Source organism: Phytophthora parasitica (genome assembly GCF_000247585.1).
Source record: "Phytophthora parasitica INRA-310 unplaced genomic scaffold supercont2.4, whole genome shotgun sequence".
Lineage (NCBI taxonomy): Eukaryota > Oomycota > Peronosporomycetes > Peronosporales > Peronosporaceae > Phytophthora > Phytophthora nicotianae.
The window spans coordinates 1,386,660-1,399,780 of record NW_008648990.1 but is presented as its reverse complement, the minus strand read 5'-3'; the positions used below and the strand labels follow the sequence as shown (position 1 = coordinate 1,399,780).

The window sequence follows — 13,121 nt, the reverse complement described above, 5'->3', positions numbered from 1 at the left end:
GAAGCCGCCGCGTCTTATTGCACAGCGTCACTCTACCTTTTTTAGCGCGCGAACACATAGCACAGAAGTAGCTAGTCGCAAAATTACGGACACCAACACCAGCGTAAGCTGAGCATACCTTACACAGCCACTGACGCCGCTTAGCACGGTTCAGCTCCTCTGTTCGCTCCAGCGTGTGATCGAGGGCAGCGTCTCCGTCACTAACCTAGCCATGTCGTCACTTGCGTTGAAATCCTCACTGGTTTGGTTTAGCATGTCCACGTGAAGTCGCCGTAGGAATGCTGCATGTGTTGGCATGGCTTGGTTCTTCTTCTTCATCGCTATTTTGTGCACGATGAATGCATTTATCATGGCAATGTCCACCAATCCTAGAAAAAATGCCTTGTAGTACTTACGCATTCGGATAGAGCGTTGAATCGAGTACCTTTGAAGCCGTAGCTGGTCGTGTAGGTCGACGCCCCCGATGGCTTCATGGTAGTCGCGCACCAAGCGAGGACAAGCTACTTGCGAAATGGAGCCGTCGCGTTCACGACGTGACACATGTGTCAGCTGCGTAGAGCACCCGGTTGCCAGGAATCTTACAGGTTTGTTGTCCATCCACGTCAAGGCCACGTACTCAGGGTGTCCCCTCCACAGTGCCAGACGATACGCCCCGCGAGGCATATGCTTAGGTCGTTTCTTCTGCTTGAACTCGATGCCAAGGCACCAGCCTTTCCTGTTCTTTCTGATAATCCCAACGTGAGCGTGGTCCATACTGAGAAGCTTGTGCGAGAGCGGCACCGACGTATAGAAGTTGTCCGTACAGATAAGTCGGCGAGTGGGTTGTCCTCGCAAAACTCGAGTAAGATTTTTGAGCACGGCTCGCTGTGCCACAGCTTCTTCATCTTTGTTTGCTTTTCCGCAGTAGATGTCTAACCTGAGCAAGTAGAACGAGCAATCCGGAATAAAATGACCATCTAAACCGGAACATCCCGCACACATTACGGATAATACGTTGTAAAAAAAACGGATTCCTCATACCTAGCGCAGTGCGCTGTGTCCGCACAGCAGGTCATGTAGAACTTGGTCCCCCACTTGTTTGGCTTCATCGGCATGTCCTGCCGCATCGGGTTACGCCGGTGACTCCTTGGAATCATGCCTTCATCAAAAGAAATGCGACCACCAAGACGATATCCACGGAAAAAAGGTCTTCTGAAGTGCCGAAAGCGTAGGCCGTATCTTGAAGGCTCGATCATAACTTTCCCCTTGCTTAGTGTTGTCGTTGAAGTGTATGTAACTCACAATGTCTTGGAATCGTTCTCTACTCAGAAACTGCCCAAACGTGCCTCTTGACAGCGCTCCCTCCACCTTCGTGATCCAGTGTCGACTAAGACTTTTTCGTCGAGGCTCCAGCGTACGCACAATGAGCCGTCCAATGAAACGAATGATCTCGTGTGGTTGGATAGGGTTCTTCCTCTTCAACTTTGTCTTGTATTCCTCAACTGTGTAGACCAGCGTTGATGGAACAGCTTCCCGTCGTTGACTTGCCCGCGTACTCATAGCTTGGGCTATTTCATCTACACATGCCAAGGGGTACGTGTTGGTTTCTTCTGCAATTTTGCGCCACAGCTCCTTGGGAAGAAAGAAGTAGAAAATTGCCAGCGGATTTGTTGCGTATGCCAGTGCTGATCGCGTGGGGCCAGAAGAGCCGTCGTATAGAGGCATGGGGTCTAGCTGTACTTGATGCGAGTCACAATCCAAGAACACATCCCATTCCTCAGCTTGAAGTCGATCCAATTCTGCTTCAGTGAGATTGAGATCCAACGGAATCTCGTCGTCATTGTTTATGTCTGCATCATCAGCTTCTGAGTCGTAAACTTCCTCACTGTTACTTTTTTCTTGATCGTGGCCGTCCTCGTCAAACAGAATAGACTCTTCATCACCTTCAGCGTCGGAGTTGAGTGACAGTTACCAGTCTTCCTCTCCAATATTCAGACCATCACGCTCACCAGCTGCAAAGAGGTGGCCGCGTCTCAGGGCATCGAGAAAATTGTCTGAATCAAATTCATCAAGTGGAACGGCGCTTATTATATCAGGAACATGGGTGGTAGCGAGGCAGCGTTCTCAGTCGACTCGTTCGGCACCACCGTAATAGGCTCTTCTGTGCTATCCTCATTGTCTTCACGAACCTCCTGAACAACAGCATCAGTGGTTTCCGGAAGATGTTCAGTGCCTTCCGTAACTGAGTAAAGTGGGTAATACGTAACAGCCAGTAAGTTAGACTTCAATGTCAATCTTTATTTTAATTATGCAGCAATAGATGTAGTATTAAAGCAACGTCCAACACACCCAGCCTACGTTTCTTAAAAAAATATATTATTTTGAAAAATGTTCGGTTTGCAACATCCAGTGTTCACGGGTACTCAATGCAGCTTCACTACTGCTATTTTGATAATCGTTTCCGTGCTTGCACATACTCGCTTATGCTGTACTGTACTGTCTGCCATGAGTTTGGAAATACACATCTAGGCATGCATCTGCGTTAGATGAGGTAAACAGCATGGTAATACGGAGTTGGGCCAGTGCTTGAGAAGTTCATTTTAAAAGCATTAAAAAAAATAAACAGTGCACAACAAACTAAGAATTTGTGAATAGTGTTGCAATAATGTGTGCGCAAAACATTGAGGCATGTATTAATAAGTTCGTGTCACGAAGAAAAAAAAAGTTCCAAGGGGTGGCTTGCCTTTGCGCCTCTTCCACCACAATCATCCGTTTCGACATCACACGCTGCAGCAGCAGTTGAACTGAATGGAGACGCTGCAAATTCAGTGACGGCAACTCCAGTAGTTGCTCACCATGCTCGCGTTTATGAAGACGCCCCAACTGCTTCAAACTCACCAACTACGGCCTCTGCAAAGATCTCGCCGAAGCCAAGAACTACTAGAAAGGAGACTCCCGCGGAGCGGCCTCCACCGTTTACCAGAATGACCGAGGCACCTGCCAAGCGACCAGCCCCAGCTACAACCTCCACATCGAAGCATCGTCGGGCTGGTAAGTGTTTCTTCGTTGTATGTGTTCTAAAAATGATTGATAGATATATCCGCAGTAGGTTTTTATCGATACATGTCGTTAGAGCAGACTTGTAAGCACGAAAGCTCGGCGGCTAAAGGTAATAAGCAAGAACACGGCTGCTAGATGTAAGACCTCAGAAGTTTACAAATAATATCGGATAGGACTTCAAGTATACTGTATGTAGGATGCATGTCGTAACTCAGGCACGCAGTGTTGAACCCGGGTTATTGGTTTATGATATGTAATATTCACTTCTAAACTGTATGCGCTGAGGCGGGAACAACGAAGGCTTTTTATTTGTTTATATGTGGATCGACCGAAAAAGGGTCAACTTTTTTGAATTGGTTAAAATGTAGTCTTTGACAGCATGCTGCTGCTCAAACGTGGAGGTGACACAGTTTTGCCGGTGAACTGGGCGAGAATGCAAGAGAGATGATCCTGTAAATTGAATCGATTGAAGGAGTGGATAAATTACGGGACAGCTACAAGCGGTAATGAGCGGGTGCGAGGAGCGTAAATGAAGTAAACCCGCACGCTATTTGCAGAGATAGGCTCGGCGTCAAGCTCATCAGCGAACGGACCCATTTGCACCTACGTTATTAACGAGTAATATGCGATTTCCACTTATTTTTCCTGATCCCTGGTTATGGTTCAATATAGGGCTCAAAACATAAATATAATAAAATAATTCGGGAATTGTATTGACGGAATAACGGATTATTGGGGTGCACCGCTATCCATAAAATATGATACTGTTTCAATAATAGTTTATTGGCCTTTTACTTGAATGAAATGCTCAGAAATCGAGGGTAAATGAGAATGTCAGTTTACACCATTTCCAGATCAAAATGAGAAATCCTCGGTTCAAAATGAAAATTCTCAGATCAAAACTAGATGACCTGTAACCAGTTATATATTCAACAACTGATTTCCTTTGAGATCTATTCACGAGTCAACCGGCATGTCTCGTAAGTCCAAAGCACGCACGTGAAATCTGAGTGTGTGAGCTGCCATGGAATCGCAAAGGTCTGGCGTGACTTTGGTTGACATGCTGAGCTTGGCGGTGCGCATCATGTAGTTAGTACGATACTCAGCTTTCGTCAGGCCTAGTCGGGAGCGCTTGGATCGGTCCAGGTTGGCCATTGGAAGGTGCGTGAGTTCTTTGCCTTCTACAGTTCTGGAATTATAGAAATCAATGAAACTCGATTTTGATTTGTAAATCATATTTGAAAGGTGTTTTGTTTGATCTGAGCATTTCCTGTTTTGAACCGATGAATTCTCATTTGATCTGAAAAAGGTGTACTAGACCTCATGATAGACAATTGTAACGAGGCAAATCATGGTAAACGATTCTTATTGGCCAGCGACAAAGCATTCCCTCCATTGCGACCATTCTCGCGCACCAAAGCATACTTTAATCAAGTCAAGGGAGCAACTAAACTGGCAAGAGCACCATTTCGCGGAATCACAATGAAAGTAATTATAAACGCTTTCAGCTGCAACAATTATCTCTTGAAACAATTTCTAATATCAGGCTGTTTCTCCACTTTTCAACGTAACCTGGCACGTGAATCGGATACTTTGAAATGATATTGATGGTTTAGTGATCGAGGCTGCTAAATTGACAATTAAGTAACCGCGGAAGGTTTTTTTTTTTAGAATATACAAATCGTCTGAAATCTTCTTTACAAGAATATACAACAAGGGACATAACCAGTTGTGGCCGCCAGATAGACGTTCTCTTTGTTTGATCAGAACTCGAGGCCGGTTGAGGCTACACAAAACATTCTGGCAGGTTTTAGAAGCTGAGATCCCCTACTTTTTTTTTTAATAATAATTAGCGGCCAACCAGTGATAATTGCGGAAACGTTTTCTGTCAAAGTTTGGGCCTAAAATTCGACCTCGATCAGTTGTAGGCAGCGTTTTATATTGATTTTAGTGTCAAATTAACAACTGGAGGACCATCAAAACGATCTCTGTTGTGTGGTTAGGATAACTTCAGAACTGAATTTATTTCCTTTTGTATAAGCAGTTGCAATATATAAGAATTGGAGTCAGAACCGACATTCACTCTCCCTCAAAAATACAACTCTCGTTCACCCGCGCAACGTCCAGATCCTCTCAAGCGCCTCACAACAAAGTACATGTTCAAGCTTTGAAGTGAATGTATTAAAGGTCAACATAAGCTACGATTTCAGCGGCGGTCGCGATCGGGCTTTTACTCGTTTCTACGTTCGGCATGGTGAATGCCAGTTGAGGAAGGAAGTTTGTTTATGGCTGTTGAAGGTTTGGATTGCGTCGGCTGTGGGGCGTGGTCAGCTTCTTCAAGCGCGCCGTGGGTCAGCAACCGACCGTTTACTTCGATGTGTTTTCTTTTGGGTGTTTTCTTGGGCGGAGTGCGTACTGTGAGAACGTCCTATTGAATGATTGACTTCAGTTGAATCCTCGACGCTAGATGAACGTGTTTTGGAGCTCCATTCTGTGTGTAGTTTAGAAGACGGACATTCATATTGAGAAGAAAAAGAGGAAGAATTCCACAGGCTCGGAACCCAGCTCTCACGTTTCATCCAGTGCTGCTCGTGCTCCATGACATACTTGCCAATTTGATGGCGATGGACTTGCTGATCGAGTAGCACCCATCTTTATCCTCTTCTACCAACTCCTTAATCAGGTTACACAGCTTCACCTTGAGTGTACCAAACACAGCCACGTCAAGTGGTTGCAGCAAACGAGTGGCATTCGGATGAAGGAGGATAAGCAATATGTCAAGACGTGCCGCTGCTTCAATGAAGTCTGTCGAGTAGTGAGAACTACAGCCATCTAGTACCAACAAAAGTGGCCTCTTGCTAAAGCTGGCACTGATGTAGAAAAAAATCCAGCCACTTTTTGAACAAATAGGAGTTGATGAATTCGTTCGGCGAGGTGGTTACCGCTGCGTTCGTGACACCACAGCCCTGCGATATGTCCCACGGGACAGTCTTTTCTAGAAGTATGTATGCAGGAGGGACTGCATACCCTGCAGCTCTGCCATAAGCGACGATTGAGAGGTGGAAGTTGACAGAAGGGTCCGCGCACCACACGTTAGTTAATTCCTGAACTGCCCCAACTGTGTTGTTCTTTTTCCGTGTCTGAAAAGCCGTCTCGTCCATATTGAATAGTATAGAGCTGTCTAAATCTAATTCAATAACCAGTTTAGCGATTGCGTTAAGCAGTGCTGTCAGGTCTTCGAAAAAAGCACAATTTCGCTTTATGGACAGTGTTTGGGCTACTCGAGTGGTCAACTTCGGGTGGCGGCAGACAAAACGAGGGTACTACCCACTGGATAGACTTAATCCAGTAACAAGCAGTGATATCTCGTTTGTATTCTTAAGAATCACGGATCAAACAACGGGTTGGCCAAGAAGCTGGCGAGCAACAATCCACTCAAATATATGGCGCTCTGCTTCCGGCGGAAGTCGTGGCTTTGTCCCGGGACGTCTAGGCTCTAATGACGCTAACTATTCTTGCTTCTTTATCCACTTTCAAATAGTCTGCTCGATAATACCCCACTTCATTAGCAACTGTAGCTACGGGAACACCACTTTGTACATCAGAGACGACAGCAATCTTGGTCTTGAGGGAGTGTGTTGAGTGGCCGTTGGCCATAGTGATCGCTTGTATGTGTAGTGGCAGAATGGGAAATGAGTGTGTAGCTCTTGTCCTAGACTATTAATCACCAGGAACGGATATAAATGATTCTGCAGAGCTCAATGCGCAGCTGCATTAACCCTTTTGGCGCGAAACATCTCGCCACAAATTTGTGAATTTAACTTGGGAGGTTTCGCACTTAGTGATTATGTGCCAATGAATGGATGCTATTTTGAATGAGACGATATAACTGATTAAAAATTTCGTCGGCCCTTAACTGATCGGCGGCCCTCAACTTGTTATTTCCTTTACTTATTATTTTTATTATGATTGGCTCCCTGTTAACGGAATAACAGATCCCCCCCCCCCCCCCCGCGCCTGAAATTTCAGGACGATTTTATATTTAATTGTCCGAGTCCTGGTTCAATACATAACCTCGTTATGCAGTTAATCTCTATATATTTCAAGTGCTTTGTTCAGCCTGTACCACAATTCAGAAACAGTAGATCACTGCGCTTGGCACTATCGTGACAGCAGGGTCTGAAAATGATTATGTGGACTATGATTTTAGACTATATGATACCCGTTGAACATGACAAGAAGCCAAAGAAGCAATCAACACTCTAGACGTAGGATGTTATGCCAGTCAATATTATGATTTTCGTCAAATTATAGTGACGGCTCCTCATAGAGGTGTTTGTCAAAGTTACCAATTTAGCAGTTTACACAGCAATAAACATGACTTAGAATTTGAAAATAGGTGATTATGTTGATTGATGAGTTTATGCTTCTATTTATTTTTAACTGTTTCACTACCAGAGAGTGTCGTGAGATCAGCCGGTCAAAGGAATCGGCCACTGTTGTTTCAATTCTCGCGAAAATCCTCAACGTGTGGGAAAACCTGTTGAACTTGCAGTTAGAAACAGCAACCAACTGGATCTGCAGGAGCCTGAGACCACAAGACTGCTACATATGCATACTGTACATCTATCCACTCAAGTAGTCCATAGGAGTACGATGTAGTGGCTAAAATAACAATCAGTTCTCAATTTTCCAACAAATCAACAAGTACAGCACTGCAAAGTCGAACGTCGACGGCCCTCATTCGCCCGAGTTCTTCAGTGCCAAGCTTCCTAAGTGCTACCATCCAATAGAGCTACACTCTATTGCGACAGAGAGGGACTGTCACAGTTATATAAGTTCGAAACATGCATCATGGTATTTTTCAAGATTAAATTCTAACAAGCACCAAAAGGCAATGGCGAAGCTAATATATGGAGTAGTTAACCTTCTTCTGTGTCGAGACTAGCACCCGGTACAAGCTTGTGAAGATGTTCTATATACATAGCTTGCATGTTAACGGTAGCCTGGAGCAGCTGACGCTCAGATAAAAGACGCTTTTCCTTTTCGTCCAGTGTCTCCGAATACATGCACGACTCGATTGACGGTACTGTTGCTGAGATCGGGGCTCGCCTTCTTCTAAAGGCCTCCTTGAGTTGCTCCAATTCTCTTGACAACTTCTCGACCTCATTCTCCAGCATTTCGCGCTCTACACGTAGCCGTTGCCTATAACGGCGTTGTCGGTTCCTCTCCGTCTCCTGCCTCCGCCGCTTCTTGCTACCAAGTGACGACGTGTTCTTTTCATCGGATTTATTCGCGTAGTCAGCATTTTGGGCAACTGGGGGCGGAAGCGAAGACCACAAGGTGGGTATTAACGAGCTGTCGATTTCTTGGTAGGAATCAAGCAACGAGGTAGTCTTGAACGATGGGCTTGTAACAGTCATTCCATATAGTTCCAAGAAGTCGTCCATTTCGCCCGATATCATGGAATCCGCCATGGTTAATACGAAGAGTTGAGCGCGTCTCGGAGAGTGTGATTTCAATTGTGAGTCTCCCTCTGGCTGAACTCAGTCACTCTTCGTCTCTCCTCTTTTTCACTGACAGCAAAAGTGAGTGAGACATCCATTTTAACTTGATATGATAACGGATGGCCTCGCAGATCTCCACCGGCTATCGTTCCCTTTTGAAGTTGGTAGGAAAGAAGGAGTAAGGAACGTACACTTTCGATTTAACGTCTGATTTGCAGCCTCTGATCACTAAGTTGGTGTTATCTCGGGAATGAGGTAGGCTTATTTTTTTGCTGCGTGAAAGACCATTTTTACGTCGTTCACTTTGCTGTCAATAGTATCTTGATGTCCGATACATGACTTTATCCTTCGATACAATATAAGGAAGACGTGGCAGCATTGTTCGTTACTTCCTTTTTCTTTACTGAACGCGTGGGGTGCGGCATACCTTCTAGTCTGAGCGTGAGCTTTTGCCGATGCTTGGAGAAAACGGATAAACTACCACCCAGTGTTAGGATTGTTCTTGTAAAGTGTAACCTTTACATAATGATCAAGGATAAGCTGCAACGTGTCTCCAGGAAAGACAGAAAACCTAGCCTTTATAATCACAATATGACGGCAAGGGTAGTTTATAACTTCTCTCCACCAATCCATACTAGTAAGGTACGGAGCAGATACCTCTAGCAAATGTTGCTTCCACAGATGGATTACGCCTAGATAGCTGACTACAACGAAGCAGGTTAGCGAACCACGTACCCAGTATAAGTGTTTGATTTACTGGGCAGTTGAGATTATTAGTACTTTAAATAGGTGCGTCACGACTGCCTTTGTGAAGTTACGAAGGAATAAAGTAGGCATGCAATCATATCGTATTGAAAACCACGAAATTGCGGTCATCGTAAGCACGTTGTTGTCATTTTTCCACCCATGGCTTCTGTTGTACGCGACCAGTGCTTACGTACTCTAGTACTTCGTGTGACTAATCAGCTGTACTGTATCACTGTTTTAGGACGAGCCAGTAAAGATGCATCGTCTCAAACAGCACTGGAGAATCATTTTTGCTCATGACAAAGAACGTGTTCTTGAGACGAAAAGCCCGTCTCTACATACTTCCAAAGATAACCGGTAATGCACCCTAACTTTGGACTCTGTCTTCTGGTTTACCTCGCCATACAATCTCTTTTATTAAAATATGAAAAACACACCGTCAAATACAAAATATCAAAACAAAACGACTACGGTCCAAACGGACCTACATGAACAGAGAAACGAACATTCATAAATATCACTATTGGCAGCAACACATAAAGATGAATAGTGATTCGACAATGAGGATGGCCGTGCAAAATACATGTACGATCTAGATCAAAGCCATTTGCCGATGTCGCCTAAGCCTATATTCTCATGAGCATTTAGTTTAATAGCTAACAAGGTAGAATGGTTGTTGTATACATGCATGATAAAGTGGAGTTTTCTTCTCGAAGCAAACACCATAATCGGTCACAAAAAGAAACGCTTTAGAGCCTGGAAACGTATCATTTCGCGATAAGTAAATTCGCATATCCTACATGAATAGCAGTTTTCTCTCGTCTCATTTAAAAATATATGGTTGCAAAATCTTGCGGGCACTGGTTCGTACTGGGAAACTGGCAAACGGTTACGGGTCGTTGATGATGACCTTTTCCATCATTTGCATCATTTGTTTGAACTCTACCTCGCCCGATTTCGAGAGAATATTCACAAACCGATCTACGGCTCCATCGCACACAGGCGACAAGCCGATTCCAACCGGCACCAAACGCGAGTAGCTATCAATAATAGTACTACAGCTTTGGTCACAATTCACATCAGTTTTTTCAGTTGGCGGGCGAACAACTATCCACGCCGTTTCATCGGACTGCAATCCCTCAAATTCATCCAGCCCTTCCGTAAAGCAACGCCACAAAAACACCAGTCGATCTTTCTGTCGCCATCTCTTCGCTGCACCGTGGATATTGAAAGACACAGTTTCTGCTTCGCTGATCTGATATGTTACGCGGTAGTTCATAGCTATCGCATCCTTTAATTTAGCGGTCTCGTAGCCCCCATCTGGATCAGACATCATCACAGTCTCCAGACCATCGGCCGCTTGCTCAAACTTGTACGGGAATACGATTCGGTCCACATTGTCGAAGTACACCACGCCGTCTTTTTGTTTTCGCGAGTAATTATACGCCGCAGACACCACTGACTTGAAATCCAAGTCGCGCATAACATCATCTATTCGTAAATAGGCAGCGTCCAGCTCCTCCAGCATATTTTTGTGTAGCGCAGATACACCATTCTCACAGTATTTTGCATACGAAATCGGTGGGTCTTGTTCATTTATCTTCAGTGGTTCGTCCAGCAACAAGCTCATTTGGTGAATCAATCTCGACCTTCCAACCACTTCCGCTCTTAACAGTTTCTGCTGTTGCTCCGCTTGCATTCGTCTTTCCAGTTGTCGAGCTGCAACTGCTCGCCAAGCGCCGAACATCAAATTGCTCGCCTGTTTTGCCTTCCGTTCAGCTTGACTAGTCTCTAAACTGGTCAGCTGAGCAGACAGCTCAGTGGCTTGTTGTTTTAATACTTCCTTCTCATCTTTTAGCTTTTGACGATACCGCACTCGGCGCTGGGCTGCCAGAGCGTTTCGAATCTCACGCCGCTTTTCTGCGGAGAGTTCGTCAGTACACTGAGATTCACTCCTGTCGTCCTCAGATGATTTGGCATTCGTTGACGCAGAACGAACGTCTTGTTGTCGCTGGTAGTAGTCGGAGTTCTTGTGTGAAGCAAGCAGATCCTCCGTCTCCGCTAACAGTTGATGGCTGGCCAGGAGAAGCGAATCGTCGACAGATGTCGTAGCTGCCTCGTGACTGTGATTCTTGGCACCTTCAGGGGCGTCAGTCTGGTCTAGAAACGTTGCCACTTCGTCCAAGAAGGCGTCTACTGACTTCTCCCCCTCCATCTCAAATTTGTCAGTGGGAATATGAAACGAACATTCTGGACGATGTACCCAGCGTTTGGTACAGAAGTGAGCATTTTTGATTCTGATTCAATTATTGGTCGATCTATTTTAGGTAAGTTCTTTATTGATAAGGTTTTTGAATTTAAAATAATATCTTATATAATGTGGATATATTAAATAATATTTTAAATTTAAGAACTTAACTCACCAATAATTGAGTTGAAACGATTGATAAATAATCTTTCAGGTTTTATTTGTAAAAAGTCAAGAAGTTGATAAGCAAAAGAGAAAATTAAGTTGCTGTAAGTTGTAGCTCTAACTCGATCTATTTCTGCAGCATGGGCTACACAGTCGTACACCATCTTATCAGTACCAGTGGACTTTTGTGGAATTCAGTACAGTTCTCATTTTAATAAAACGTGCTATTATCGACAACAAATTTTCGCTAAGAGAGAAATTATTTTTTTTTTTTAGAGAAAGGCTCATATATGGGTACTTGATCTTCATCTACGTTGAGACTGGCACCCCCTACAAGCTTACTAAGGTGTTTAATATACGTTGCTTGCATAGTGACGGCTGTCTGGAGCCGTTGGTTTTCACTTTCCGAAATGAGACGTTTCTCCTTCTCGCGCACTATCTCGGAAAGGCTGCATAAACGGACTGGTGCCGAGCCCCAAGCTTGCTTTTGCACGCTGCCCTCCTTAAGGTGATCCAATTGTCTCGATAAATTCTCGACCTCGTTCTCCAGCCTCTTACGCTCTACACGTAGTCGCTGTCTATATCGACGTTGACGATTCCTCTCCGTCTCCTGCCTCCGCCTCTTCTTGCTACCAAGCGACGACGAACTCTTACCATTGGATCTGTTCATGTCGTCTACATCTTGAGCAACTGGGGGCGGTAACGAAGACCACAAGGTGGGTATTAGTGAGTCGTCGATGTCTTGGCAGAAATCAATTAGCGAGGTAGTCTTGAACAATGGGCTTGTAAGAGCTATTTCAAGCAATTCCGGGAGGTCATCCATTTCACCTGACAATAGTGTAAACGCCAAGATTTAGACGGAGAGACTGAGCGTGTCAAGAAAAGTGTTATTTCAGTTGTGAGTCCCCTTCTCCTCATGTGACGTCACAGCTGATCTGATCCAGTAAAAAAACGACTGAGACGGTAATTTCCAACTTGAATGAGCTTTTCCGTTGTAGCATTGATACCGGATGGCTCGTGGCAGATCTCGTTTGTTAGCCATTCCCTCTGATGATTGTTCCAGAAAAGAGAAATGGGAGTAAACTACCCATTGTTTATTCCACGTGTACACTTGTGATTGCAGAGGATGTCGTTGAAGCTTCAAACGAGATGACTTGATGAGCCGATCAGTAAGACGGGGTTATACGGACAAGGCATCCCGCTGTGAATTCTATCTTTCAAACAACAAAATATGTTCACTCGCCTTCCCGTATAACTAAGCACCTCAGTCAGGACACCAGAATCTTAGTAACATTATCAGCCACAATATGACGGAGCGTACGATGAGGGCCCGTCCATTCAATCGATTTTCCTGTACAGACAATCCCTTCGGTAGTGATCGCGTTGTGAACCCCACAATTTATTCCTGTCTAAGG

The 13,121-nt window shown here is 44.7% G+C and overlaps 4 protein-coding genes across 4 annotated transcripts; all 4 read right to left on the bottom strand.

Moving 5' to 3' along the window:
* Positions 1 to 150: 150 nt before the first annotated feature.
* Positions 151 to 6,200, bottom strand: PPTG_21279 (hypothetical protein; the record flags this gene model as incomplete). The annotated part of the gene is made up of 5 exons (XM_008896532.1): positions 151 to 916; positions 1,021 to 1,097; positions 1,282 to 1,922; positions 5,647 to 5,861; positions 5,935 to 6,200. 5 exons carry the CDS (start codon positions 6,198 to 6,200, stop codon positions 151 to 153), a joined length of 1,965 nt encoding a protein of 654 aa, XP_008894780.1.
* A 1,761-nt stretch (positions 6,201 to 7,961) lies between these two features.
* PPTG_03381 (hypothetical protein) lies at positions 7,962 to 8,516 on the bottom strand (the record flags this gene model as incomplete). Its single annotated transcript, XM_008896058.1, has 1 exon — positions 7,962 to 8,516. One exon carries the CDS (start codon positions 8,514 to 8,516, stop codon positions 7,962 to 7,964), a length of 555 nt encoding a protein of 184 aa, XP_008894306.1.
* A 1,299-nt stretch (positions 8,517 to 9,815) lies between these two features.
* PPTG_03380 (hypothetical protein) lies at positions 9,816 to 11,519 on the bottom strand. Its single transcript, XM_008896057.1, has one exon. It carries the CDS (start codon positions 11,506 to 11,508, stop codon positions 10,183 to 10,185), a length of 1,326 nt encoding a protein of 441 aa, XP_008894305.1. The 5' UTR covers positions 11,509 to 11,519; the 3' UTR covers positions 9,816 to 10,182.
* A 430-nt stretch (positions 11,520 to 11,949) lies between these two features.
* PPTG_03379 (hypothetical protein) lies at positions 11,950 to 12,642 on the bottom strand. Its single transcript, XM_008896056.1, has one exon. It carries the CDS (start codon positions 12,527 to 12,529, stop codon positions 11,966 to 11,968), a length of 564 nt encoding a protein of 187 aa, XP_008894304.1. The 5' UTR covers positions 12,530 to 12,642; the 3' UTR covers positions 11,950 to 11,965.
* Between the last annotated feature and the right edge of the window lie 479 nt (positions 12,643 to 13,121).

Coding starts and splice junctions, on each gene's coding strand:
- PPTG_03380 (XM_008896057.1), bottom strand. CDS start 11,508: ATGGAGGGGGAGAAGTCAGTAGACGCCTTCTTGGACGAAGTGGCAACG.
- PPTG_03379 (XM_008896056.1), bottom strand. CDS start 12,529: ATGGATGACCTCCCGGAATTGCTTGAAATAGCTCTTACAAGCCCATTG.